Source organism: Anopheles gambiae, chromosome 2 (assembly GCF_943734735.2).
Source record: "Anopheles gambiae chromosome 2, idAnoGambNW_F1_1, whole genome shotgun sequence".
Taxonomy (NCBI): domain Eukaryota; kingdom Metazoa; phylum Arthropoda; class Insecta; order Diptera; family Culicidae; genus Anopheles; species Anopheles gambiae.
Window position 1 is genome coordinate 699,139 of NC_064601.1, and position 24,944 is coordinate 724,082.

General features: G+C 47.9%; 11 protein-coding genes across 16 annotated transcripts; 6 read left to right on the forward strand and 5 right to left on the reverse strand.

Annotated features, from left to right (window-relative positions):
* Positions 1-314: 314 nt before the first annotated feature.
* Positions 315-1,668, forward strand: LOC11175546 (opsin-1). Its single transcript, XM_003435711.2, has 2 exons — positions 315-471; positions 554-1,668. Exon 2 carries the CDS (start codon positions 556-558, stop codon positions 1,666-1,668), a length of 1,113 nt encoding a protein of 370 aa, XP_003435759.2. The 5' UTR covers positions 315-471; positions 554-555.
* On the reverse strand, positions 845-4,503 carry LOC4577365 (cilium assembly protein DZIP1L). The gene is made up of 2 exons (XM_001238568.4): positions 4,365-4,503; positions 845-4,287 (listed from the first exon to the last, which is right to left on the reverse strand). Exons 1-2 carry the CDS (start codon positions 4,465-4,467, stop codon positions 1,844-1,846), a joined length of 2,547 nt encoding a protein of 848 aa, XP_001238569.4. The 5' UTR covers positions 4,468-4,503; the 3' UTR covers positions 845-1,843.
* Positions 4,490-5,665, reverse strand: LOC1282001 (DNA replication complex GINS protein SLD5). The gene is made up of 2 exons (XM_321995.6): positions 5,423-5,665; positions 4,490-5,330 (listed from the first exon to the last, which is right to left on the reverse strand). Exons 1-2 carry the CDS (start codon positions 5,543-5,545, stop codon positions 4,755-4,757), a joined length of 699 nt encoding a protein of 232 aa, XP_321995.6. The 5' UTR covers positions 5,546-5,665; the 3' UTR covers positions 4,490-4,754.
* A 154-nt stretch (positions 5,666-5,819) lies between these two features.
* LOC1282000 (uncharacterized) lies at positions 5,820-6,798 on the forward strand. The gene is made up of 3 exons (XM_321994.6): positions 5,820-6,141; positions 6,209-6,347; positions 6,415-6,798. Exons 1-3 carry the CDS (start codon positions 6,022-6,024, stop codon positions 6,738-6,740), a joined length of 585 nt encoding a protein of 194 aa, XP_321994.6. The 5' UTR covers positions 5,820-6,021; the 3' UTR covers positions 6,741-6,798.
* A 91-nt stretch (positions 6,799-6,889) lies between these two features.
* LOC3290429 (YLP motif-containing protein 1) lies at positions 6,890-12,431 on the forward strand. Of its 4 annotated transcripts, XR_009765442.1 has the most exons (8): positions 6,890-7,596; positions 7,673-9,391; positions 9,464-10,524; positions 10,617-10,871; positions 11,003-11,056; positions 11,461-11,512; positions 11,717-12,108; positions 12,169-12,431. XR_009765442.1 is itself a non-coding variant. In XM_551677.5 (7 exons), the coding sequence occupies exons 1-7, from the start codon at positions 7,206-7,208 to the stop codon at positions 12,019-12,021; spliced, it is 3,837 nt and encodes a 1,278-aa protein (XP_551677.5). In that variant the 5' UTR covers positions 6,890-7,205; the 3' UTR covers positions 12,022-12,431. The 4 variants fall into 4 exon arrangements, 2 of the variants coding, with proteins under 2 accessions (XP_551677.5, XP_003435760.2); XR_009765443.1 differs by lacking the exon at positions 11,461-11,512; XM_551677.5 differs by having other exon boundaries at positions 11,717-12,431.
* Positions 12,264-16,060, reverse strand: LOC1281997 (putative gustatory receptor 28b). 2 transcript variants are annotated; one of them, XM_061650490.1, is made up of 7 exons: positions 15,958-16,060; positions 15,732-15,881; positions 13,197-15,663; positions 12,953-13,102; positions 12,803-12,871; positions 12,628-12,717; positions 12,264-12,557 (listed from the first exon to the last, which is right to left on the reverse strand). In XM_061650490.1, the coding sequence occupies exons 3-7, from the start codon at positions 14,016-14,018 to the stop codon at positions 12,495-12,497; spliced, it is 1,194 nt and encodes a 397-aa protein (XP_061506474.1). In that variant the 5' UTR covers positions 14,019-15,663; positions 15,732-15,881; positions 15,958-16,060; the 3' UTR covers positions 12,264-12,494. The 2 variants fall into 2 exon arrangements, with proteins under 2 accessions (XP_061506474.1, XP_061506475.1); XM_061650491.1 differs by lacking the exon at positions 15,958-16,060 and having other exon boundaries at positions 13,197-15,937.
* Positions 16,061-16,953: 893 nt separating this feature from the next.
* LOC1281996 (putative gustatory receptor 28a) lies at positions 16,954-18,536 on the forward strand. Of its 2 annotated transcripts, XM_061650489.1 has the most exons (4): positions 16,954-17,879; positions 17,952-18,170; positions 18,241-18,330; positions 18,402-18,536. In XM_061650489.1, exons 1-4 carry the CDS (start codon positions 17,070-17,072, stop codon positions 18,459-18,461), a joined length of 1,179 nt encoding a protein of 392 aa, XP_061506473.1. In that variant the 5' UTR covers positions 16,954-17,069; the 3' UTR covers positions 18,462-18,536. The 2 variants fall into 2 exon arrangements, with proteins under 2 accessions (XP_061506473.1, XP_061506472.1); XM_061650488.1 differs by having other exon boundaries at positions 18,241-18,443.
* A 39-nt stretch (positions 18,537-18,575) lies between these two features.
* On the forward strand, positions 18,576-20,028 carry LOC1281995 (gustatory and pheromone receptor 32a). Its single transcript, XM_061647624.1, has 4 exons — positions 18,576-19,358; positions 19,443-19,670; positions 19,748-19,837; positions 19,897-20,028. Exons 1-4 carry the CDS (start codon positions 18,576-18,578, stop codon positions 19,960-19,962), a joined length of 1,167 nt encoding a protein of 388 aa, XP_061503608.1. The 3' UTR covers positions 19,963-20,028.
* LOC1281994 (gustatory receptor 68a) lies at positions 19,945-23,258 on the forward strand. The gene is made up of 4 exons (XM_321985.4): positions 19,945-20,931; positions 21,005-21,226; positions 21,291-21,380; positions 21,449-23,258. The coding sequence occupies exons 1-4, from the start codon at positions 20,095-20,097 to the stop codon at positions 21,512-21,514; spliced, it is 1,215 nt and encodes a 404-aa protein (XP_321985.2). The 5' UTR covers positions 19,945-20,094; the 3' UTR covers positions 21,515-23,258.
* On the reverse strand, positions 21,809-23,432 carry LOC4577356 (uncharacterized). The gene is made up of 2 exons (XM_001238567.4): positions 23,117-23,432; positions 21,809-23,001 (listed from the first exon to the last, which is right to left on the reverse strand). Exons 1-2 carry the CDS (start codon positions 23,163-23,165, stop codon positions 22,586-22,588), a joined length of 465 nt encoding a protein of 154 aa, XP_001238568.3. The 5' UTR covers positions 23,166-23,432; the 3' UTR covers positions 21,809-22,585.
* A 653-nt stretch (positions 23,433-24,085) lies between these two features.
* LOC11175510 (uncharacterized) lies at positions 24,086-24,745 on the reverse strand. The gene is made up of 2 exons (XM_003435713.2): positions 24,585-24,745; positions 24,086-24,504 (listed from the first exon to the last, which is right to left on the reverse strand). The coding sequence occupies exons 1-2, from the start codon at positions 24,640-24,642 to the stop codon at positions 24,122-24,124; spliced, it is 441 nt and encodes a 146-aa protein (XP_003435761.2). The 5' UTR covers positions 24,643-24,745; the 3' UTR covers positions 24,086-24,121.
* Between the last annotated feature and the right edge of the window lie 199 nt (positions 24,746-24,944).

Sequence of the window (24,944 nt, forward strand, 5' to 3'; positions counted from 1 at the left end):
CTGTTTGCTAGGATTAAAGATTTGATTCCAATATCGGGGCGATGGTAAGCAACATGTGGAAAGATTCCATTTCAATGCCAAGGTCACCTGCCCCCATCCAACCAACCAATAATGGAAGAGTTTACTCATTATCGATACCTTGTTTCCGATACGAAACAGGTAAGTGGGTCAACTTCTTACCCATTCCCGTGGGGTGGCGTTTGCGTTCCTTTGCGCCACAGCGCCTTAAGTCAATTTGTAAGCGGTAAAGGGGTAATTCAATTAGAATTTCGGACACTCGTGGGGAAGCAACTTTCTTCTATATAAACCTACAATAACTGAACAATGGGCGTAGTCAATGTTTTGGCGCAGAGCTGTTAAGTTTGTGTGAGGAAAGTAGGAAATATTGAAGTAGTTCGATTTCGATCGATTTTCTTCAGTGAACTGTGTCGCAGATAGAAGGATTCAATTTTTAGTATTTGCGCATTTGAGGTACAAAGCATTCAACAAGCATCCAAAAAGGTATCAAAATTGGGCATTTTGATGCTAAAAACCGAAGTTTTAATCTTTTCAGACATGGCTGCGTTTGTGGAACCTCACTTCGATGCCTGGACGCAGAGCGGTGGCAACATGTCGGTGGTGGATAAGGTCCCACCAGAGATGCTCCACATGGTGCATCCCCACTGGAATCAGTTCCCGCTCATGAACCCGCTGTGGCACTCGATCCTAGGTTTTGCCATCTTCATGCTCGGAATGATCTCGATGACCGGTAACGGTTGTGTGATGTACATCTTCACCAACACCAAGTCACTCCGAACCCCCTCCAACTTGCTGGTGGTCAATCTGGCCTTCTCCGATTTCTTCATGATGTTCACGATGGGCCCGCCGATGGTGATCAACTGCTGGCACGAGACCTGGACCTTTGGCCCGTTCGCGTGCGAGCTGTACGCCATGCTGGGATCGCTGTTCGGCTGTGCCTCGATCTGGACCATGACGATGATTGCCTTTGACCGTTACAACGTCATCGTGAAGGGTCTCGCCGGCAAGCCGATGACCAACAACGGTGCCCTGCTGCGCATTCTGGGCGTGTGGGTGTTCGCGCTGTTCTGGACTCTGGCCCCGCTGTTCGGATGGAACCGATACGTGCCGGAGGGCAACATGACCGCCTGCGGAACCGACTACCTGACCCAGACGTGGCTGAGCCGCTCGTACATCATCATCTACGCCATCTTCGTGTACTGGCTGCCGCTGCTGACCATCATCTACTCGTACACCTTCATCCTGAAGGCTGTGTCCGCTCACGAGAAGAACATGCGCGAGCAGGCCAAGAAGATGAACGTCGCCTCGCTGCGTACGCAGGAAGCCCAGAACACCAGCACCGAGATGAAGCTGGCCAAGGTCGCCCTGGTCACCATCTCGCTCTGGTTCATGGCCTGGACGCCGTATCTGGTCATCAACTTCACCGGAATCTTCAAGGCTGCCCCGATCAGCCCGCTGGCCACCATCTGGGGCTCGCTGTTCGCCAAGGCCAACGCCGTCTACAACCCGATCGTGTACGGCATCAGCCATCCGAAGTATCGCGCTGCCCTGTACCAGAAGTTCCCGTCGCTATCGTGCCAGGATGCACCAGTCGACGATGGCCAGTCGGTTGCGTCGGGTGCCACCCAGGCCTCGGACGAGAAGGCGTAAGAAACAGAGCGGAAGTGAAAGCTACTGAAACCACGTGATATCAAGTTGGAAGAAAGATGTACTGGGGAGAATAATTTCCAGCCGGCCGGTAACAATCGAACGAGATGCAAACGAGAGAATAGAAAATTATAAACAACATGCAAAAAACGTTTTATTGCGTACCTTTTTTGTGCTATTATTTGTCTTCATCGAAGCTGCTAATGTTCCAATCGGATTCGTCGTCCACCTTCGATACCGAATGTGCCGTAGGTTTTTGATGTGATCGTGCATATTCCTCTGCTACGGGCCCGGGTTGTGCTGCACTTACTACGGATGTGCCAACGGTTTTGGTATAATCTTCCTTGTCCAAATTAAATAACACACGTTTCTTGGGGATCGGTTTGAGTGTTGAAACACTGTCAATTGTTTCATGGTTGCTGGAAGGGATGGTTTCCTCCACCGTTGATTCTTGCACGCGGTCGGGCGTCTTTGCTGCCGGTTGTATCGTTTTAATGGGTGTGTGTAGCAAACGTTCAACCTGCTGATCGTAGCTGGAAATGGAGGCGCGCTTCGAAGGGTTCGGCGTGATGGTTAACTCTTGCTGTCCGGACATAGCCGTCACATCTGCATGTACCGTAATAATGTCGTCATCGGTAAGCTTTATGGTCGGTCTGTATGGTGGCGCGCTGGATCCGCCCGTAAAGAGAGCTTTGCTTTTGAACACGTTCATATCGGCATGATGTTGCACGGCCCCAGTGTCCGGAAGATGTAGCTTTTGCTTCGAAGGAAGTAACTCCATCGCAGAAGATGTTTTCAGGCGAGGTTTGATCACGGGCCCCCTAGCGGAAGGGAAATGTTTCTCTCTGCCCATGACGATGGGTTTATCATGTGCCGTCGTTTTCATTTGGCCCGATTCCTTCGTCTGAGAACCGTCTCCAATTTTAGCACGTGCCAATTGCTCAACCCTGGAAAGCAGTTGGTTACGGGTGACGAAAAAGTGACCGTGCTTTTGCTTTTGCACATCCCGCCGGTCCGCTAAAGCTTTGCAAGCAGCATTTAAATTTTCGCCAAACAGTTGCTTCGATCTCGGATCAACTCCGATCGCTTTCAAGCGTGCACGGAACTGGCTCAATATTTGTTTTTTGGGCGAAATGAGTAAAGCTTGACTAGAAGGTTGCGCATGCGGCTTGGCTTCTGTGACTTGCGATGGTTTTTGCGATGTTGCTACCAAGGGTGAACTTTTCACGGCCAGCTGTTGGTGTGTCTTGAGAGTTTCGACGTTGGTGTCTTCAAGTTCTTCGTCACTTTCCGCTTGTTCCGACTCGGAAGAGATCGTTTGCGTGTTATGTTTAACGTAGTCTTCCTTCTGTTGCACAGGATCCTCGGCTACGGATACACTTTCTATGACAACCGTTGGAAGAGTGACTGTTTTTAAATGAGTCAAGCTATGTGGCGTGCCAAGGTCTGTGTGTCCGGTGCTGCTATCATTTTGAATTTCTTTACGCTCTATGGCACGTGCTTCCCGGAGCAGTTTTTCCAGCTGCTCCACTTTTTGTGTGTAAACCTTCTCGAACGACACGATCGCTTCCTGGGCCTGCCTTTGACTGGTTTCGTATATCTTTTCCAACTCATGATACCGTTCCTTCCAGATACCGCCACTCTCGTCTACCACCACCGGTGTGGGAGTATTTCGTTCGGACTTTTCGATCGTTTGAATGACATCCACCAGATTTCTTTTCACGGTTTCAATTTCCTGGTTAAGCGTTTGTCTTTCCCCCGTTTTCCAACTTTCGAAAAGACGCCTTTGCTCGTCCAAAAGCGATTGAAGATCGGATTTCGATATAAAGTCACCGGCTGGCGCTCGTTCCTTTCGTTGCTCATCAGTAGCGGATTCTTCCGACTGTGGCATGGTTTCTGTCTGAGTTTGGGCCACCTTCTCGTCGTTTGAATCTTTATCATCCGTCAGGTTGCTTTGTATTGCCACACTGTGGAGTACTTTGGCCGGTGGTCTGTCGGTCGCACTGCTGCTATCTTCCGAGCAAACCCGACAGCGATGGTGCTTGCTGCGATGGAGGTGAAGGTCCTTCTCGGTGGCATTTAGCCGCTCCTTCAGTTGTTTCACTTCCAGTTCGAGTTTTATGGTGTTTATCAAGTTGGTATCGGTAGTGGCGGGTTTACGCTCGAACGTAGGCTCTGCCGTTCGCTGAACATTGCTGGCATGCTTCCGTACCATGTGCGCATTCAACAGTTCTGAGCTGATGAAATTTTTCGTACACTTTGTGCATGGATAAATTGGCTGCGCGTGCTGATGATGTTCCATGGTTTCGGCACGTTGTAGCTTTCTCTGGAGCTGGGTCACCTCTTCGCTACGTTTCTTGTTCATTTTTTCGAGTCGCGCATTTTCATCCTGCAATGTTTGTATGGTGTTTCTAATTTCCAACACTGTTTCGTCCAGAAACTGTTTACAGAACAACAGATACTGTATGCTAAATTGAGCAAGAACAAAGTACTTCCCAATCGCTGGATCGAGAATTCGGTTGCTTAACACGTTTCCAATAGGGACTTCGGATATGTGTGGAATGAATTCGTCCAGTTTTTCGTAATCTTTCTCACTCACAATGCCATAGGGATCGATGGATGCTGTGAATGGATGAAATCAGTTCGTGTTAGTGTCGAGAGAAAGGACGAGTCTGGGTCGAAGCGACGGACAAGCGTACCTATAAACCGCCAATCGATGCAATGTCCTACAGACAGCTCACGAATAGTAAATCCGGCTTCCCTTGCGATTTTCGGAAAATTGTGATGCCATTTGTATGACATACTGTATATATCGAGCACTGGGTTGTATTATTTGCGCCGCGCCTTGTGCTTTGCTGACAATTACTTATTTTATTTTCATTCCTGATCGACACGACTTTTCCTCACAAATAATTTGTATCACTTTGGCCACTGTTTACTCAGACACGAAGGTAGAAAAAGTATTTTTGTTACGACGCAACTACCCTAACATTGCCATAGCAACCATATTGTGCAATACAAACAATCCTCTGACTCCCTTTGGCCTACATACGCTGAAAGGCATGCTGGGTCGTGTTCCGTGGCGCATGCTAAATTAATTCCAGCTGACCCTCTATTATTAATGGTTCAATATCGCAATACCTGAACAGATGCACCGCTCCGGCCCGTATGTTGACGGAAAGCTCACCACCGGCCAATGAATATTCTCCGACATCCTGCCTGGCTCGGGCAAACACGTGCGTATCCAGGTTGGGAATCACCCGGCGCGCCCGTTCATCGTCTTGGTGGTTTTGTGGCATGTGGCGAGTGACTAGCTCGTTGAAATGGGTTTCAACGCTCTCGTGAAAATCTACGGCAAACTTATGCTCAGCAGCCGACAGGCGTTTAGAGTTGCGTGGCCTACCAGACTCCACTTCGATAATGTGTGGCGCGTATGTTTCTAGCTTTTGCAGTCTGCAGCGCAGATAGCTTGCCACTATGAACCTAATCCTTTCCACCTCCATCCGGTGTACGATGTAGAGCAGATCGTTCTTGTTTGCCGTGGCCAGATTTTCCTCCATGTGCACAAGCTGTATCATGACCATTTCCACCAGAGCGTCTTCATAAGGCAGCAGGTCGGGAGCAAACTTTTCATTTATCCAAGCTCGCTGAAGAGCTTCCAGGACCTGCAATACATTAATTAGACAGCATTAGCCGGGGTATGCTATTTAGCAACAGAGTAAACAAACGCTTGTGTTAGCCCCTTCCCATTGTTTACCTCTTGTGAGGACATTTGTATCTCTTCTTCGTCGTCTTCGAATTCAGCGTCGACGTCAGCATTGCTTGTTCCATTGCGAAGCAAATCGGTGTTTTCCGACTCAAAATCACTATGTTCCATCATGCAATGCGATTATTCAAAGTTGTGTTCGACCGGCCCGTACTTGGCTCGTTTCGATTCGCGCGCGAATATGATGACAATTACCGGAACAGCTGAAACCAGATTGGAGGAGGTAGCACAACAGTACGAATGGGTATTGCTGGATAAAAATGGCTTTAAACTGTTCGCCTATTCCTCACAACAAAATCTGTACAAAAATGATCAATTTGATGATGTGATTTTAAAGGCGTAAGTTAAAAGATGTGATAAAATTAAAATAAAGTATAATCCTGCGGCAAATGAAGTCCACAAAAGTCACGTCAAGTGTGTTTGTGATTGCATCGGGTTGTCAAGTGTAATGACATCACCTGATTGGTCCGGGCTCGCCACAATTGTGTGTTTACAATGATTTAGATAAAAAGCAAATTAGCCTCATTTAGTTAATAAAACAGTAGAAAATAGTGTGAAATAAAATAAACCCAAAGTTTCAACACCGAACAATGGCGAGTCAACAAGCGTTGCAGCAATCGTTTCGCGTGGTGGTAGAAAACGTGCTGAATCGCTGGACAGCACTGCGGCTCGCGGTGGAGCATGGCATGGGAGGCCCGCTAGGACTAAATGTAAGTGGATGAATGTAAAGTAAATTTTCCGGAAGATTTTAGGACTAACTTGTACTATTCCTTACAGACTGCAATAGAGCTTATCGACTACGTAACATCGTACTGCACTGAGAACAAGAATGTTGACGCCATCGATCTGCGCGAGGTGTTGGAAGAGATAATGGATCAGGAATTTGAGACTATTTGTGAAGATGAATCCACTCAAGGTATGTAATTTAGGATTTAGGAGTCAAAGGATTCGTCTGACGATTGACATTCGTTTCGATTTTGCAGAGGTTAGCGCAGTGTTGATAAAGTACTTGAGAATGTTGAAGGAAGGCAAGGAGGAAGAAGTGAAGGCCGAACTACACACGATGGTCCCATGTGAAATGTGGATAGTGAGTGGAGCAAAGATTAAGTATCAGCCAATAGACGACAGCGGTAGCGAAAGTGAGGAAGACACAAACGATCCAGAGGACATGGACGTGGAACCGGCACCGGCCATGGATGTAGGTTCGGAGCAGGTGAACCCAAGTACATGCGGTTCCAGCACGAAGTTTATTGAGGAGGAGGCCATCGATCCTGGATGGACGCAGGTTCGCGGTCGGCGGCGTCGATAGTGTAGCGAAAGTTGAACGGCAACAAGGTTATGTACATACATATTTAAAAAACGGAAAATAACAATCCCGGTTTCGATATTATTATTTTTCTATTTCGATGACATGTGTATGTGTTCCCCCCCCCCCTTCCCTTCCCCTCACTGGAAAAGCAAGATGATGATGTTGGCTGGCAGCACGGTTGGCAAGCGGTCAAATGTCAGTGAGCTGTCAAAAGCTGGTTTAGAATGAAAATTTGCCTCAAAACAAAGTGGACAAAATGAAGATAACTTTTTGATAAAGAATCGTGTTATGCCCCGTTGTTTGAGAAAGAAACGCTGTTTCTTTGTAAAGTTAGTGAAAAACACACTCGAGTGCTACAGTAACCGTTCCACTCTGATCGTTATCCAGCCAAGCGCAGTGGTGGTGGTGTCTTCCGGGCAGTCATAGGGTCATGTAAATTCTGGAAGGAACACACAGAAAAGCATCATGTCTTGGCAAAACAATTGGTCGGCAATGCCACCGCCGGCCATGAATCCGCAGTATCCCCCGCCGTTGCCCACGACCCATACAATGCCCCCAGCTGTGCCGCTACCGGGCTACGGAGCGGTCAATACCGATCAGTACAATCAATGGCAATGGCAGCAGTACCAGCAGCAGTACGCCCAGTGGTATGCAATGTACGGCGAAAAATACGCACAGCAGACGGGCAATGCGTTGCCGCCTGTGGCCGCTCCGATGCCGCAAAGTGTGCCGAACGTGTTAGCTAACCCTTACGTCGCGGCTCCGCTGCCGGTAGGACCAGCCTTTGGTTCTATGAGCATGGTTGCTCCCCCACCGCCCTCGGAACCACATCCGGATGAATTGCGGATGGGCAGAAGTAATGCACCGAACGTTTATTTTGCCCCCCATACCTTGCATTAACATTTTTCTTTCTTTTTGTCCACTCGTCATAGTTACCGAGAAACCACCGCCTCCGGAAGAGAAAAGTCCCGAAGAGATCGCCTTCGATGAGCAGTTTCGCAAATGGGAGCAAGAGTTTGAAACGTGGAAAAGGACGAATATTAATCACCCAGACAAGGCAGCGTATCGCGAGTACGAGCAAAAGTATGAAGAGCAGCGTAAGAAGTTGCTTGATCATCGCGAACAACTGCGACGGAGAAAGAGGGCGCATAGTGCCGCGTCCCAGCCTCCCCATAGCTCGGCTTTGTCAATCTCGCTACAGAAACCACCCCCACCACCACCGCAACCTGCACAACCACCTCCGCAACCTCCCTCGGAACCCCCCCAGCCATCACAACCACCAAGGCCACCTGGACAGGAACCTACTAACTGTAGTTCCAATACTACGCCAGCAAGCACTGGTGGCATGGCTGAAGAAAATACTCATCATGCTGGAAGCGATGCGGCCAACAGTATGCATCTACACAATTTGTTCAGCAGTCCTAGCAAGGCCGGTCGCGATGGCGGTATACCCGGTCTGGATCTGATCGACGAGACACCTCAACCGGTACCCAAAAAGGCAAAGTTGGATGAAAATGTGATTGATCTGTCAAACGAAGAGGAAGAGTCCAAGGAGCCAAAGCCCAAGGAGACCAAACCTAGCCCGGACAACATGATCAGCACGCTACTGAACGATCCAAATGTGAACGCTCTGTTGCAACTAGTGGGAAAAACAATTTCAGCAAACGGTGCAGGCGGCAGTGCCAGTGGAGCAAATGCGCCAAATCCTCTAGTTGCCGCTTTAGCTCAGCTAACAAGCAACACTAACCCAGCTACGTTGGAGCCCTCAATGCCCAACGAACGGCCAGCTAATGGTATGGTTGAACGAAACGAACCACATCCAAACGCGTCTAGATTTAACGGTTCAAAGGAACAACCGCCATCGACAATGCAGTCTGGTGGTGGTGGCACGACAGAGGAATGCCCCACAGCCGGCTTTCGTAACAGGCCGCAGGGTTTTAATCCGTATGTGCCTCCGCCACTAGTAGACGTTGATCTTAGCAGACCGCCTCCTATGCTACTTCCTCCTGGCAACAACAATAGACCACAGCGTGATCGGTCGAGCAGAAATTCGGACGCCACGTCTGAGAACGGATCGTTCAACGATGGTTATTCAGGCGATGGGTCACCGTTGCCCAAAATACCACGTTTCGATAGACCGCCACCAACGTTCGCAGCCAATCATCCAGAGTACGAGATCGATCCGGAACTGGGTCGTCCCGTGGCCGTGCCAAAACCGCAGTGGATGACGGAGGAAGAGTACCAGGAAATTTACGATCGATACGAACATGTGCAAAGCTTCGATGAGCGTAAAAATAAGATGCTGCTAGCGATTCAAGTGTTGAAAACGTCCAAATTACGCGCCGGTATGTTGTTAGAGCCGCCGCCCGACGAGGTGAACCGGGTGCCCGTTGCAATGCCCAAACCCTTGCCACCGGTTAAGACGCCGATAAAAAGCGAACCTGTCGATGACTACTTTCAACCGCAGCAGGTGTTTGATTATTCCAACTGTAGGAATACAAGACCGGTTGCTAGTCAACAATTGCCGACAGGGCGTGTCATAGACTACGGACACCGTGGCGTGAACCAGTACACTGCAAACAACAATAGACTGAACAGCAACAGTAGGCGGGACGAATTCCGTGGAATGAATAATAACGCTCGGGGAGGAGGTATGTTTGCTTTTGCTTCATCTTTTGACAAAGAACTACAATGAACTCAAGCGCTTTTTTTTTAATTTTCAGCGAACGAAAATGGATTCGGCACTAATACGCAACGCTTTGATTACAACCATTCGCGCGTGGCAAATGCACCACCGACGACTGCTCCTTTGCAGCAGAATCAACAATGGCCGCTATCTAATCAGTCTGCTGCGCAAGATCGATCAGTGACGGGTTTGGAGCGATTGGCTCAAATGCATCTGAATCCCAATCCTGAGGAAAGCAATCCCAACTATCCAAGCAAATTTCTTCTGATGAACGATAACAGGCCTAACTGCCTTAGCACAAAGCGTGGTAAGCGTCCGTCGTCCATTCGCAAGCAAAAATTGAAGCAATTGCAACAACAGCAGCAGCAGCAGCAGCAGGAGCAGCAGCAACAGCTGGATCAGCAGCAACAACCACAACAACAACCAGAGCCAAAAGCAGGCCAACCGGAGCCAGAACCAGCACAATCTGAGCCAATGCCCAGCCCTATGGTGTGTAAACAGGAGCCGGAGATGCATTTGGAAGATTTGAGCTCGGATGAAGACGGCTTGCCAGATGGTGATGATGGTTTTGCATATCAAAGCAATGACGAATGTGTGAAACCAGCCATCAAACAAGAGCTCTTGGACGATCGTCCAGAATCTCCAGTGTCATCACTGTCCTCGCAAAATCTTTCCCCAATACAGATGATCGATATTGAGGATCTGCTACTGCCACCGGGGCGCTATCAGCGACCACTGCGAATATGCTTTTTGATACGTGGTCTACCGGGAAGCGGGAAATCGCATCTAGCGCGTCTGATTAAAAATAAGGAGCAATCGTTTGGCCAATCTCCACGGGTGCTAAGCCTCGACGACTATTTTCTGGTCGATAAAGAGGAGGAGGAGAAAGATCTCGTGACGGGAAGGATCACAAAGCTTACTAGATCGCTGTACGAGTTTGACGCGGAAATGGAGGATGTGTATGTGCAGAATCTGCTGAAAGCATTCAAGCGTACGATTTCGGAGCGATTGTTCGATTTTGTGATTGTCGATTGTTGCAACCATCGGCTGGAAACTTACTGTGAATTTCACAATTACGCGCGAAGCAACGGTTTTAAGGTAAGGTTATTGTTTCACGTTGGGTTGGGTGGTGAACGAGTTTCTGTATCGCTTTGCGCTCTGTTTCTTGACAATGTTGTACCATTTCGTAGGTGTACACGTGCACGATGCAAACGGATGTCGAAGATTGTGCCCGGCAAAATATTCACAATCGAACGGAGGCGGAGATTCAAGCGTACGCCGACAATTGGGCCATGGCTCCGGACGATCACGTGCAAATAAATTTCAACTCTCTGCTGGAACCGGAGCTACAGGAAGAAACGGACACGATGGTGGCCGATATGGAACTAGTCGGGGCCGATGAGGAGGAGCCGTACGGAGCAGACGACCAGGGCCTGTTGGAACAAGTAGGAAAACAGTAGCTTAATTCGATCGTAACCTCTGAAATGATGTTGTTTTGAACGTTTGTGTGACAAGCGAATAATGCCATTGTTTTAATTCCGTTTAACGGTTTACGTTTCTTTTCAAACGCTTGTAGATCAGTACATCACACGACGACAGTAACGACAGCTTTGCGGATGGTACTGCTGAGGTGAGATATTGATTAATTCGACGGCATTGATTGATGGTTGGAGTGGATGAACCAACAGATGTGAAGGATTTTAGGATTTTCCCCCTATTGCGCTATCCAATGCCAATTCAATGAAGTCACAATATTTCGTTTACTGAATGCCACAATGAGCTGCCATTTTGTGAGAAAACTCTGGGAATAGCATATTGATTGATAAGATTGATCTTTAACGATGCGCTTAACAGTAGATGTAGCATTTTGCCTTTTTTCACCTTCTCTCGTGAGAGGTGTATTATTATTACTATCACAACTTTGACATTTTTTATAGTAAGTGAATGTGGATGAGTTAGGACATCGTATTGCGTCTTAATGATACGATTTTTTCTTAACAATTGTTACTTGGTAAATATATCGCGTGCATATAGTGTGACTTGTTCGCGAGTAAATGGGACCACGACGCCAGTGAGCAGAATTTAGGTTGGTATTAATTGTTTACTATTTATTGTATTTAACGCTAATCGATGTTTGCCTTTAAACGAATAATTTGATACGCGTACTATTGTTTTTTTTTTTCCTGTCCTCGAAATATTAGCATTGGTTGCGTTAGTTCCTTGCGTAAACGAGTTCATTAATGTGTGCTTTTGTTTTGCTTTGAATGGTTTTGCTCTTTGTTTTGTTTAGCGAGGCTGGATGGTACCAGCAAACCCTTGAAGCGACCACCCACACTGGAGGACTATCTGCAGCTGGACGACGGGAATGCCGACGAGCAGCAGGAGGACGAATGCCAGGACGGCTTCTCAAAGTCCGGCGGGAAGAAGAAACGCGTACGATGGGCCGATGTCGAGGAGCGCAAAGCGCAGGAAAAGATGCGTCAGCTAGGATTCGTGGTCGGCGTCACGGACTGGAGGCGCATGATGGACCCGTCCGAAGGATCCAGCGCGCTTACGCAAACGAAGTACATCGAGAGGGTGAAGAAACAGTCCTAGGAGGACGGACCTTTCAGTTACGCTGAATGTAGTAAGTGAGATGTAGGGGGAGCTTCAATGGACTGATTTGGGATTTCCCCGTTGAATGTGAGTGGAAGGAAACTAGGAAACATTGTGCACACGCATACTAATCGATCATTATTGCAGGTGTGTCGAGCAAGGTGTGTCGCATAATATGTTTTGTATGTTTGTGTGTGTGTTTTTTTCGGTTTTCATACACCGAACAACGACGGTGTTGGAACTTCAGCAATTAGTAAGACAAATCGTGTTTTATTGGCAGTTATGTACGGTATGCTACACGCGAGAGCGTTCAATAGAAATAACGATCTGATTTTCATCACAATTTATAGCTCAATTGGTGAATTGCAACTGCGCAATAAACAGAACAGAAGAACTTGGCTACATAATAATAGAACGCACACGAAGCTTTTGTTGGTGAAACATGTCCGAAACCGTGGGACTGGCGCAACGCTTCAAATCTCGGCCAGCTGGAACTGTACCAACATGATAAGGTAGCTAGTTATCGTCGCGATCATCTGGAAGGTGGGTCAAACTAATCGTAAGTACACCAGTGCATGTAGAGGGGGTCGATGGGTCGATACTAACCGAAAACATCAACGTGTAGTCAACATCATACATGCCACAGTTATTGATTTTGAAGTCTTCGTGTAACAGTTCGATAGCGAACGATTCAATCTAAAAGAAACCGCATGCACAGACGGCTCTTTTTGGTACAGATACAGCAATGGTTATAGATAGATTTGTGCTTAAAAATACTCACGCATCGTTCCACTCTTGGGTTTGGATCGGTTGGTAGAAACTCGTTTAGCAGCACGCCGGTTTTTTCTGCCTGGAAAGCAAAAAAAAAAAAAAACAGAAGCCAGTACTACAGCAGCGTCTTGCAGAGCGGCGCCAATACGTGCTTGCGAACCTCTTCGGTAATTTCAGAACTGGCTGATACGATGTAGTAAAATTGGACAGCTTCAAACACGGCAAACAGTATAGAGCTCATGTACGTTCCCAGCGGCACATCGACGTCATTTTTGATGTCCTGCACGATCGACGTATACGCGTAGAATATCTGTGTTGGTGCGTTGTAACGAAACGATATCACAATAAGCTTATTAGATACAGTGTCCGTTGACCGCTGCCTCGAATGCTGATCCAATGCATACTTCCGATACAATTAAAGCAAATTGAACGAGCAATAGGCACGCCATCGGTAGCCTCAACAGATGGATGAACGATTTGACATTGCTACTGACTAGGTGATGATTCCGTTGGACGGATTTTAATGCTTCGTACGTTGATATTTGGCGACGCAGCTGTTTCAGATGGCAAGCAGGGGCACGCATTTGCCGAATGTACAGCGTTAAGCGATGGTTTAGAATTTCCAAAAAATGTACACCAATGATCAGCGTAACTACGATCAAGTTGGTAAAGATTGCACTCTGCCACACCGAGAATATGTTCAGCGTCCACAGTATTTGTGATTGAATGTCGCCGTCTTGTATGAAAAACTGTCCAAAATATAATACAAAAAGCCCACACAAGAGCGTATCGCAAAGCGTCATTTTGAGCGCAAGTTTGAGGACGTTCTTTTTCGTGCTCTTCCCTTTCCACCGATGGCAGCCGGCACCGTTGAGGGTGCGGAAGAGTTGCACGAAGCCGTTAAAAATGTTACGAATCACTGGTCTGGCCGGCAGCAGATGGTAATAAATGAGTGCAAGATTCACATAGTGAAGGGAACACTGCATCCACACGAGATAGTTGACGAGTGTAAGCTTTGGATAGCGAATACCCGTTAACAGGATAACGTACACATACGGATAGACACAGAGCAGCGTTAGAGCAAGTGCATGTGACCATACGGTAAGCCATCTGCTGATTTGAAATGTTTGCAATTGTTTATTGAAATGTAGCGGTACGAATCCAATGCACTGTGCGGTGTGGAAGTGAAGGCGTAGTACAAGCAGCGTTAAGTATCCGTACAACATGGTGAACCGTTCCGAAGGCGTGCGTTTGGGTGACTGGTCGTGTGCGTTGCATTTCCCCGCAATGAATTATTCGCTAGCCGAATTACAGCCGAAGGATGAATAAGTAAACCGGAAGTGGAAATAGGCGCGCTTCTGCTTACCTCAGAAATAATAATCAAAAATTGATACAGCATTATTAGTGCTAGTGGCGTGTTGTAGAACTCGACAATGTTTTGAATACACTTGGTAAGCGCACTGTGATGAGTGCGCAGAATGGTGAGTTGCAAGTAGATGTGGTTGCAAATGAATCGCCTTTCGCGGCCGGTGGCACTGTCTCGGACCTGTCGGTCGGTGTCATCCAGCTGCAGCAGACTGCCGATGACGGTTCGTACCCGTTCGTTGATCAGCCGATAGAGAAACGCTCCCCAGAGAAGGGTCGCTAGGAGTATGTTAAGCGCGGCTACAATCTGCATCACGGCGATCGAATTTAACCAAAAGGCGAGTATGTAGGTGGCACCGAACTTGCGCTGCAGCCAGAGAAATGTTCCATACCACGTGAAGGATTGCAGCAAATCAATTGCGACGGTTTTGAAAAAAAGCCGACGCCCCACCGGGGACTCTCCGGCCGGGGGGTCGATGTGCCGGAGCAGAGCACGCGTCCGTTCGATCAGCTCATTGAGCACGTGCAACAGTGGCGCAGGATCGAACAGTACGTGCAGATACAGCACACCCACGATGATGTAGTTGAGCGTGAACTGAAGCATAATGATATAGTAGCTGAGCGCAAGGATCGGAAATTCGTGATCCGTAAGCAGTACGATATAGGCGCAAGGATAGATCACCATCAGCAGCAGCGCGATCGTTCGACTGTACCAGAGCACTGGGCGCGATCGTTCGAACGTAAACGCGTTGGACGAGAGTGGTAAAATCCCATACAACTGCCCAAAGCACTTGATAAGCACCAGCACCGCTTTCGTAATGGCGACATCGTGCGACATTGTGAACCACCATACTAATGCCCTACCGAGCGTGGTTGAGGCACGGTCGGCAGCAGCGCTATCGCATTGAGTTCGAGAGTGATTAAGTTGATTGAAAATGGACCTCGGATAATTAATAAAACTCATCATACGTGAAGAGTTTTGCATGATTAATGCCGTTCGTTTTGTAGGTTGTTCCAGTGTCAATTACTATCAGTTGCTTGTGTTTCAGGAGTAGCACAGTAGTAAGCGAGTATCTTGGTGTATGCTTAGAGGATCAATACATTCGGTGGGGCAAATGTGAGCAGTTAGGAGGGATCAATTCGCACTAGGTGCACTAGGAATTAGAATCCTTTATTTACTAAGAGTTTCAGAAAGGGCCTATGCAAGTAGCGCAACTAATCGATATTCAGCTGGAACTGTACCAATACGATCAGATACATGTTTACTGTTGTGGCCAGCTGGAACGAAATGAAAATGAAGTCTGTTTGGTTGTAAAAATTACACCACTTTTCGCTGTCGCTACATACCGAGAAGACGAACGCCATATTTAGTACGTACATACCACCGATCTTGATTCTGGCATCGGTGGTCAATACGGCCAGTGTAAACAGCTCGATGCTGCGCTCCGTGCGTGTGTCTAGCCAAGCGTTAACAAATACGTTCATTGTAGTACCGGGTCTACGAGCCTAGAAGCGACACATCGTCTTTGGTGTTAGTATCTGAGTTTCGTTTCGCTTGCATTCGGCACCATTACCTCTTGTGCTATTACGGACGATCCTAACGCGAGCAAGAAACATTGAACCGTTTCGAAACAAATGTACAGGATAGAGTTGAAAAAGCGATGGTAGGACATGTAATCACTACGATGGTTCACTTGCGCACCTAAGATGTATACGAAGTATATCTTGACGAACGAGCGGCAAAGAAGTGAGTGAATTATTGTACTTGCCACAAAGTTAATGACGATGGCTGCAACTTACCCTCGAGACGATTACAATGAATTGGTTTAGATTCATGAGCATAACTGGAAGCTGAAATATCGAAACAATAGCCCGAACGATCTCGGTTAGCTCCTGATGTAGCGTGCAGAGTCGATCAATAGTGTCGCTAGCGTCACAGCAAATCTGCTGCACTCTGACCCTTCTTCTACTCCAGTACGATTGTTGCGTCTCGAAACTAGCTAACCGGTGGACGGTTCGATCTAACTGTTTGTTAATTTGCCCATAAACGTAGGACCCAAACAGAAGCATCAGCAGCAGCAGGTTCGTGATCTGTGAGCTCATCATAAAGACGTAGATGTTAACGGTGCGATACACGTGTGCACTAGTTTCGTGGCGTTTAATTCCACTATTCATCGCGAACAGTGTGCACAGGCCAACGTCTGCAATGAGCAGCTTGGCCACCAGGGCGTACACCATGCGCTGTACACTGGCGTACGATCGACTGTTGCACCGTACGACGACACTCTTTCCGATCACGACGAACCGTTGCACGTAACGGTGCAAGCTATCCTCGTGTCTGAGTAGCTGATAGAAGCACAGGACCACGGTACCGTAGCGGATGGTAAACTCCACCAGCACCAGCGAACGAATCAGCAGGGCATCGACAAAGGTAGCGAAAGATAAGGTATCCTGCAGCCAAACGGCACAGAAGCTGAAGCAAACCAAAACCACCGTAGTACATCCGATCGTGAGCGTCCATCGGCGTTTGCATTTGCTGCGCCGCAGTCCATTCTGGCTGTTGAGTTCGTACGGGACAAGTCCAAGAATCGAATGAAAGTAGTAAAGCGCTCTCAAACCGTACCGAACCATCATGCTCTAACACAGCAACGGTGGCTGTAAGTGCACTGGCTCACTTGCGCCACTGCACGGAAGCCGGCGAATGGTGGCCATCTGTGCTGGTGATAAATTATGCCACAAATGCTCATTGCAAATTGTGACAATCATATAACTCAACTGTATGGTACAAACTGCATTAATTATTTCACTTTCCCCCCATTTGTCCTTTTCCTTTAGCAAACAATTTAGCAAAGTGCTTTGCGGTGAACGAATCGAGGAATCAAGTGCATTGTAGGGCGTGATCGTTTTGTAACATGATTCGCGATTCCGGATACGCTGCGAACACAACCATGGCGCGGAAAGGTGTGCTGACCATTGGGGAACGGTTTTGTATCCGGTTGCTGATGGTGGGCGGAGTGTTGCCGTTTCAGTACGTCGTTTCGACGAATCGCTTTGTACAGAGCACTTTCCACTACAGGGGTTGCATTGTGGGAACAGTGCTGTACGCCATGGTGGGACCGTGGTTGTATTGGATCTCAGTAACGAGAATATTGCATCCGGATTCACAGCTCAACCAATACATGATTGTGGTGCAGTTTGTCTGCATGTACGTCGTAATACTAACGTCACGGTTGAAAACGTTGGCGAACCGTGAAAGACTGTGCCAGCTGCTAAACGCGCTGCTGGTGCTGCGAGAGCAGGTACTGCAAGGATCCACGAAGGCGGCTACCTTTCAGCAGGGTTTGGCACGAAGCCTGCTCACGAAACTGATCGTATTCGATCTCGGCATGATGGTGCTAAGTGCAGCGTTCTTTCGAACATTTATAGAGCTGAAACAATCGTTGATTTATTCGATTTTAGGAGTTTGTAATCTGCTGCAAATCAGCAGCATGAACGTTGCCGTTAATTTGCTTATGTTTGTGCTGTACAGTGGCATTAACATCTACGCACGAATCAATGCACACTGTAACGATCTAGTGTACGGTTCGAAGGCTCCGAATGAGATCGTTCGGCTGTATCTGATGCACACGGAGGCGTCGCTCGTTGTGCAGAGTATCGTCGAGCTCATCAGCATACCGATACTGCTGTTAAGCGCGTGGTACTTTTTCATCATCGTATTCTCGGTAAGTCGGTGTCGTTGGCGGGTCTGCGCCCTATACGGTATACTAACCACTGTGCTCTACTGTTCTGTACAGATTTTCTACACCTACACCAGCCTTGTGCAGGATCTGGAAGCTGGCTCGACGGATGCACTGCGCAATATAATCAACCCACTGGCGTTCTTTATAAGTGAAGTTGGACAGGTGTACTTTATGGTATCGAGCTCGGCTACGTTTAGTCGCCAGGCGCGTCAAATCATACCGTGTCTCAGCATGTACACTGGCCGAATTACGGATGTACCGGGCGATCGTGCGGTAGAGCAATTCTGTTCCTCAATCGACTGTCTCTCTTGGTAATGAAGCTTGTTTTCCTACATTCCTACAGATCGAGCTACTGACGATCGAGTACTTAAACCGAGACTATGCAATACGCATCAAAGGACTGTTTACCATCGACAACACGATGCTGTTTGGTGTAAGTATGCCTAAGCTTCAGCGCCGTGGGCAATGGAGGTCGGTAAAGCGTGTGGGCCTGTGTCTTTACAGATCGTTGCCAGTACTACCAGCTACATGATTATTTTAGTACAATACTACCTGCAGGAATGAGCGGCAAACATAAGATATTCATGTCCATTTGCTAATAGTGGCGGTGCTGTGTGTGTGTATGTGAGGGCCGTTTCCCCGGTCCGTTTGTCCGTCCGTCGCTTCAGTTGCTGTACGATGCAGGTCCCACGCTGGTTGATCGTTCTGCAGAGCGTTGTGCTGAAGTTTCTGTTCGCCATTTTGCCGCTCAGTTTCGACCGCCATCGTGAACGGTTTCGAAATCGAACGAAAGATGTGATCCTATCCACCGTGCTGCTGGTGCTGTATGCCATCGTCGGACCGATCGTCTGTGTCGAGCTGTACGTAATGAACATAAGCGGGGAAAACCAAATAACAAACGCGCTAAGCGCATTCCAGTTCGCTTTCGTGTATTTCTTCATACTGATTGTGCAAATAATATTCATCAGAAAGAAAGCATGTCTGCGCGTGCTGCTGAATGAAATGTTTCAGCTGAAGCACGTGCTGGAGCGTATGGTCGCCCGCTCGATGCTGGAGTTTAGGCTGTACAGGTTGTTTTTGGTTAAAGTTACGGCCGTAGACATCCTGATGCAGCTACTGGCGTTGTACACGTTCGAGGACAGCACGTACACGGGGCAGGTGGACAGCGTGGGGCTCGCGAGTTGGCTAACGTTTTACGCCATGATGTACTTTATTGCGGTGATCGAGAACTTCATCCTAGCTGGGGTGCTGATCGGCGCCGTGATGCAGGCAATGGTGAACATCGGCCTGAAACGATTAGCCCGCTCACGGCAAGGATCGGCGGCCGGCCGGCAGCCATCGGTGCTGCAACTGTACATGCTGCACTGCAAAAACGAGGACATGGTGAAGCAATTTATGGAAACGCTCAACTTTCCCACCCTGATGCTTACTGGGTGGTACTTTTTCATGATCGTCTACTCGGTAAGACCGCCCTGCCTAACCGGTCGGCAACGGAATGTGAGTGATGTGTGTCACGTGTCACGTGTCTTCGTCTTGTTCCTGCAGGTCTACTACATGTACGTGTACGCCTTGGAATCATCCTTCCGCGGCGTGAGAGCGGACGATTTTAAAGCATACATCAACCCGTTGATTTTCTTCCTGTACCAGTGCGTACAGCTGTATCTGCTCGTGTTGATTCCTTCGGTGTACACGGATCATGCAAAGAAAATGATGCGCTTATTAAACTACGTCAGCGTCAACCAGTACCACCATCGACCGGGTCAGGAGCGTCTGGTAGGGAGGGAGGGAGGGGTTGTTGCAAATTAGAGGATTACTATTGGTGATTGATTGCTTTTGTTTCGTCGTTTCAGATCGAGGTGCTAATGGTGGACTGTATGCAGCGGAATAATGCAATCAACAACTACGGAATGTATGCCATGAATCGGGCCCTTCTATTCGGGGTAAGGCACAGCAGCTGTCATAAAACACGTTGTCATAGCACGCTCTGTTGTCGTTACAGATGATAGCAACGATGACAAGCTACTTGATCATCCTCATTCAGTTTCACATTCAGGCGTATGAATAAGAGTCATCGGGGCGTAGAATATCATACATAATTACTACCAATTCGCGCAAAGGAAGCATTAAACATGGATCACGGAGCAGCAAGCATAAATAGACCGTGCACAGAAATAACAACTAAATAAATAATCAAGCAATGGACTATACCGACAAATCGTGTGTCCCATCGCGGGATGCCACATTGAGTGTTGCAATGAACGTGAGCAAGTGGTCCGAACGGTTGGAAAGGTGTGTGTGGTCCTTTCTACTAGCATGCGGTACATTTCCATTGCGATTTGATGCCGTCGGACCGGGACGATTCTTCACCAGCCGCAAACGTGCGCTGTACTGCATCGGAATAACCGTGGTGTATGCCGTCCTTAGTCCCGCCCTAATGTATCTCATTTACGAGCATGAACGGGTGGCAAACGTTTACCTGGTGAGCATGCTGAACGCGGCGCAGCTAAGCTTTATCTATCTGTTCATGATCGTGGTCAATGTGAGGATGTTAAGCAAAGCGCAGGGTCTCGCCTCAACGCTGAATGCATTGCTCGCGATACGCAATACCATCCTGCAGCAGTGGAACTGTCGTGTCCTGAGCCGGGAGTACGGCAAACTGCTTCTTTACAAAGTTCTTGCGATCGATATGGCACTGTTGCTCTTTTCGCTGATCATGTACTACGTTACGCAGGATGAAGTTCCCACTGGAGCGGAAGTGGTGGTGGGTGTAACCTTTTCCGTGTTTCAGTACGTTTTCACGGCGCTGGTAAACCTATACTTGGTGGGGCTGATGATCGTGAGCTTCATTCAAGGATCGATCAACTCTAAGCTGACGAGCTTAGTCGATCGGTCGGGGGAAGAAAAGCCATCAACGATACGCGAGGTGTACATGGTGCACTGTGAAAACGCACAGCTGGAGAAACAGTTTATGGCGATCATGGATCTGCCGGTGCTGCTTCTCAACGGTTGGTACTTCTACATGATCGTGGTGTCGGTAAGCGGGAAGCGTGGAAATGCTAGCAGGAGGCTAAGAATCTTACAACGAGCAACATTCGATTCATTCGCAGGTTTATTACATGTACACCTCAACGATGGTGGAAGTGAGGCGCGGGTTTGGCGCAGAGGACGTTACGAAGTACTTCAACTCGGTGACATTTTTCCTCTATCTGGCCGTCCAGCTGTACTACATGATGTCGATACCGTCACAGTATACGGAACGATCGAAGAAAATGCTTTCCATTCTGGGCGCCATAAATCACCGCTCCAAGGGACCTCGAATGGAGCGTATGGTAAGTTGTTGCTAATGCACCGCGTGTACGTAAATGCAAACGAACGCTAAATCGATCTTTACAGCTCGACCTTATAACGCTGGACTACATGCAGCGGGACTACGATGTCCGGAACTACGGACTGTATGACATTAATCGAGCTCTACTATTTGGGGTAAGAAGCCGTCGGGATTGAAATGGCGAAGGAATATTGTTGTTGACGCATGACGCTTCCTGTTCTAGACAATTGCAACCGTGACGAGTTACGTGATCATACTGGTACAGTTCCACATGCAGCAGTATGGGTAGGGCGAAGGGTCGCACCATGGAAATCCATTAGTCACCGACGACAGCACGCCGTTACAGATGCGCATGAACGCAAAGAATCGCAAACGGAAGGAAAAGGGAAGAGAAGCGAACAGCAAAACACTTTCTTACACGGACCGCACTGCTGCCCCTTAACGACCATTATCAACGGGCATGGACGCAAAATCATGCGCGTTTGTTTGTTTCGGATGATGTCATGGCCGGCTTCCCCACGCCCTCGACAGTGGTTCCACACTCACACACGCGTACGCATTTAGCAGACAGACGCGGGTGGCATGCTAATGATAGCAAAGTTGTGATTTTATTGTTTCTTTGATCACGCTCTAAGATGCTTTGGGTAATGCAAGTGTATATGAGAAAACAAAACAAGATAACCGCAAATAAGCAGGCGCCAATAACACAATTTTTCAAGCATTTCAAGCACAACTGCACTCGAAACAACAGCGGCCCCTTGTAAACAGGAGTCGCTGTATGGATGAATGAAAATGTTTGTATAAAGATTGCAACATGTTTTAAAACACTCTACAAGAAAATATGCTGCAAAAACACACACACACACGCGCTACCGAATTACCTGAACGGTAACGAATTCGAACATTCTACTCTACTGAAGAAAGCGCTTGAGATTTAGGAATTCAGATCGTTTTCGTTCATCTCCACTGTAAGGCATTTATCCCGGCCGTGGGTGTTGGTTCTCTATCATCACCAATCTACATAGTTGCTGTGTCCTGGGAACAGTTAGTCGGTTCTCGGCGTCCTTCGGCGTACGCACAAACACACACACTAACTGAACGCTCACGGAAGGCATGCGTGTTATCCTGAGAAAGTGTTGGAGACGGAGAAGAGTCCCATCCAGCTACACACAGAACGGGTTTTTTTCTTCTTCTGCCGTTCGCGTGACGGTAGTAGTAGTAGTAAGCTTACACACTAGTGGGAAAAAATGTAAAATATTCGGTTCGATTTTGGCGTAAATGGAAGGGGGGTGCTTTTGGAAGCCGGAGACCACTCCCCATCCCCCCTACTAAAATGGGCTTGTACTGGTGGACTGGCGGATTACTTCATGAACAGGCACAGGATGGTGAAGAGGGTGAGGCTGAGGATCTTCCAGTTGGAAGCGAACCGGTGGGCCGAATTACACTCATCCTGGTCGCACTGGCTGCAGAACACCTCGCGGACCGTGTCCACCTTGAACTTGCCGTCGCACACATTCTGCGCCTTGTAGATGCAGCCCTTCACAATCGTCGCCTTCTTCGATTCGGACTCCTCAATGCGCAGGTGATAGCACTTGTAGTCGGTGGAGGGCAGGGTGGCCGTGTTGGGCTTCAGCACCAGCAGGGAGGCGGCCGACGCGCCCGTAGTAAGTATGGAACATTCGGTGAATTCGGGCACCTTGTCTTTGTCCTTTTCGGCGCTGTCATCCGAGGGCAGGACGATCTCGGTTCCCTGCATACAACGCAGGGCTTGAGCAGCTGCAAAGAAAAAAAAAGGTATGAGGGTTACGGTACAGTTCAATTTACCCTCACAAACACGCACAAACACACACACACCCCTAATATGTGTTGGCAAACACTTTCAGTAACTTACCCTGGAAGCTGGCCAGGAAGAAAAAGACGCTCAGCAGGAACAGTTTCATCTCGATTATTGCTTTCAATTACACAGCACACAACAGCACACAAAGAGACGCACACGCACAGACGACTGGATGCGGCTAAAGTCTGGCTAGAAATAGCGTTAGCGGTTTGATAGCGTCGGTCTGTACTTTTGTATGCCGCGATGACTGTGCGTCGGCTTGTGATGAAGTCAAGCGCAACGAAATGATGTCATAGATTGAGTAGCTACGGTAGTCTCGCTCTCTCACCTGCCACTGAACGGTGATGTGCAGAAGCGAGAGGAATAGGTGTTTTCACGGAGCAACAAACTCTTGAAGCAGCAATAGATGTTGCAAAATTTGGATAATAATTTAGATCACATATAGCCATAAGCACTCAAACAATGAAGAACAATTGGTGCGATAATGTGCAGAGGAAAACAAATCCTGCTGGTTAAACAATTTATTTACAGAATTTTTATACAAAAAAGTCATTTTTCAGACCGAAAGCATATTTCTCTGCATACATATGATAAAACAAGCAGAACAGTTTAAGACGGAATTAAAACCAATTCAGTTAATGCAATACAACACTGCAAACTGATGGAGTTCAATCCAGCATTCGAAGGCAACAAGAGGAAGCTTCCGTTCGTTGGCCCTTAAGGGTTTACAGGTTCATCCAAAGGTTCATTTTGGATCATGCGTTATAAGATTGGAATTGGGCTGTAGTACTTCATTAAAAAAAAAACACTTAACGCACACATACAAACACACACCGGTTGTAAAACGTATCCAGCAAAACTGTGTGTTTCTGAAAAAAACATTGAGGTGAGTTCTTGCGTCTCATCACATGTTGCCCATCAAGCTCACTATGAAGACGGATTTCGCAGTACTCTAAGGGATTTCTTTCTTTCTTGGTAAGATATCTTTGCACCAACTTGGAAGAAAATTCAACGTACGAAACGTTTCCGTTAAAGAAACTACAAGCTTAGGCACTCTGTTTATTGGAAAACCTTTTGCAGCACTCCGACCACCAACAGGCTGGCAATCACGAGCACGCTGGCCTTAAAGCTACCGGCCGAATTGCATCCGTCATGCTCGTTGCACCATCGGCAGCCCGTCTGCACACCGATGCGAACCTCGCCCGGACAAACGTCAACCGTATCGTAGGAGCAACCGCGTGCCCTCAGCGTATTGTCATTATCTTGGACCACCAGCTCGAAGCAGCGCATTGCCGGCGACTGGATGATCTGAATCGTCGGCTTGAAGGCGGCCACTCTTACCATGCCGAGGGAGGCCATGCTGGCATCACACTCGACCAGATTCTCCTCACACATACTTTCACTTTCCGTGTGGTCACAGGAGTAGCAGGAAAGGGAAGCAGCTAACCGAAATAACGCGAGAGCGAGTTAGTACAGGACAGCGATCGAAAAGAGCCCGTGGGTCCAATGGGTCAAGAATTACCATTTTGTACGATGCACAACACTAAAACACCCGCGAGAATCTGCCTGAAATGAGTCATCGTTAATTGGGAAGAGTAAGGGGTGTTGGCACTCGAGACACAATTTGACGACAAAATTTGGCTGCAGCGATATGACGGGTACGAGCAACAGCGAAAAACTGGTCGTATCAACTGGCCAGTCTCCTCGAAATGGGTACATTTATCAGTTTTATCAAACTTCTTATCAAAGCGCTTTCGCACATGTGGGCATCCGATAAGGCTGTTACGCGTTGATAGCGATTAGCTGGACTTTTGTGTGGTGTTTGTAGTATTGGGAGACATCATAAAATTTCATTGCTAATAATAACGTGTATTTGGTGCAA

Excerpts from the sequence above, each read along its gene's own strand:
- LOC1281996 (XM_061650488.1), top strand. The coding sequence starts at position 17,070 with ATGATTCGCGATTCCGGATACGCTGCGAACACAACCATGGCGCGGAAA. Across the intron at positions 17,880-17,951 it reads TTTTCATCATCGTATTCTCG|ATTTTCTACACCTACACCAG; the intron begins GTAAGTCGGTGT and ends TGTTCTGTACAG. Across the intron at positions 18,171-18,240 it reads ATGTACCGGGCGATCGTGCG|ATCGAGCTACTGACGATCGA; the intron begins GTAGAGCAATTC and ends ACATTCCTACAG.
- LOC1281994 (XM_321985.4), top strand. The coding sequence starts at position 20,095 with ATGGACTATACCGACAAATCGTGTGTCCCATCGCGGGATGCCACATTG. Across the intron at positions 21,227-21,290 it reads GACCTCGAATGGAGCGTATG|CTCGACCTTATAACGCTGGA; the intron begins GTAAGTTGTTGC and ends CGATCTTTACAG. Across the intron at positions 21,381-21,448 it reads ATCGAGCTCTACTATTTGGG|ACAATTGCAACCGTGACGAG; the intron begins GTAAGAAGCCGT and ends TTCCTGTTCTAG.
- LOC11175546 (XM_003435711.2), top strand. The coding sequence starts at position 556 with ATGGCTGCGTTTGTGGAACCTCACTTCGATGCCTGGACGCAGAGCGGT.
- LOC1282001 (XM_321995.6), bottom strand. The coding sequence starts at position 5,545 with ATGATGGAACATAGTGATTTTGAGTCGGAAAACACCGATTTGCTTCGC. Across the intron at positions 5,331-5,422 it reads TACAAATGTCCTCACAAGAG|GTCCTGGAAGCTCTTCAGCG; the intron begins GTAAACAATGGG and ends AATGTATTGCAG.
- LOC1281995 (XM_061647624.1), top strand. The coding sequence starts at position 18,576 with ATGCAGGTCCCACGCTGGTTGATCGTTCTGCAGAGCGTTGTGCTGAAG. Across the intron at positions 19,671-19,747 it reads GACCGGGTCAGGAGCGTCTG|ATCGAGGTGCTAATGGTGGA; the intron begins GTAGGGAGGGAG and ends TCGTCGTTTCAG. Across the intron at positions 19,838-19,896 it reads ATCGGGCCCTTCTATTCGGG|ATGATAGCAACGATGACAAG; the intron begins GTAAGGCACAGC and ends TTGTCGTTACAG.
- LOC4577365 (XM_001238568.4), bottom strand. The coding sequence starts at position 4,467 with ATGTCATACAAATGGCATCACAATTTTCCGAAAATCGCAAGGGAAGCC. Across the intron at positions 4,288-4,364 it reads CATCGATTGGCGGTTTATAG|CATCCATCGATCCCTATGGC; the intron begins GTACGCTTGTCC and ends ATCCATTCACAG.
- LOC3290429 (XM_551677.5), top strand. The coding sequence starts at position 7,206 with ATGTCTTGGCAAAACAATTGGTCGGCAATGCCACCGCCGGCCATGAAT. Across the intron at positions 9,392-9,463 it reads TAATAACGCTCGGGGAGGAG|CGAACGAAAATGGATTCGGC; the intron begins GTATGTTTGCTT and ends TTTAATTTTCAG. Across the intron at positions 11,057-11,460 it reads TTGCGGATGGTACTGCTGAG|TGTGACTTGTTCGCGAGTAA; the intron begins GTGAGATATTGA and ends GCGTGCATATAG.
- LOC11175510 (XM_003435713.2), bottom strand. The coding sequence starts at position 24,642 with ATGACTCATTTCAGGCAGATTCTCGCGGGTGTTTTAGTGTTGTGCATC. Across the intron at positions 24,505-24,584 it reads GTTGTGCATCGTACAAAATG|CTGCTTCCCTTTCCTGCTAC; the intron begins GTAATTCTTGAC and ends TATTTCGGTTAG.
- LOC1282000 (XM_321994.6), top strand. The coding sequence starts at position 6,022 with ATGGCGAGTCAACAAGCGTTGCAGCAATCGTTTCGCGTGGTGGTAGAA. Across the intron at positions 6,142-6,208 it reads GAGGCCCGCTAGGACTAAAT|ACTGCAATAGAGCTTATCGA; the intron begins GTAAGTGGATGA and ends TATTCCTTACAG. Across the intron at positions 6,348-6,414 it reads TGAAGATGAATCCACTCAAG|AGGTTAGCGCAGTGTTGATA; the intron begins GTATGTAATTTA and ends TCGATTTTGCAG.
- LOC1281997 (XM_061650490.1), bottom strand. The coding sequence starts at position 14,018 with ATGTTGTACGGATACTTAACGCTGCTTGTACTACGCCTTCACTTCCAC. Across the intron at positions 13,103-13,196 it reads TTGCTTTAATTGTATCGGAA|ATATTCTACGCGTATACGTC; the intron begins GTATGCATTGGA and ends GCACCAACACAG. Across the intron at positions 12,872-12,952 it reads GTTCTGAAATTACCGAAGAG|GCAGAAAAAACCGGCGTGCT; the intron begins GTTCGCAAGCAC and ends TTTGCTTTCCAG.
- LOC4577356 (XM_001238567.4), bottom strand. The coding sequence starts at position 23,165 with ATGAAACTGTTCCTGCTGAGCGTCTTTTTCTTCCTGGCCAGCTTCCAG. Across the intron at positions 23,002-23,116 it reads CTTCCTGGCCAGCTTCCAGG|CTGCTCAAGCCCTGCGTTGT; the intron begins GTAAGTTACTGA and ends TTTTCTTTGCAG.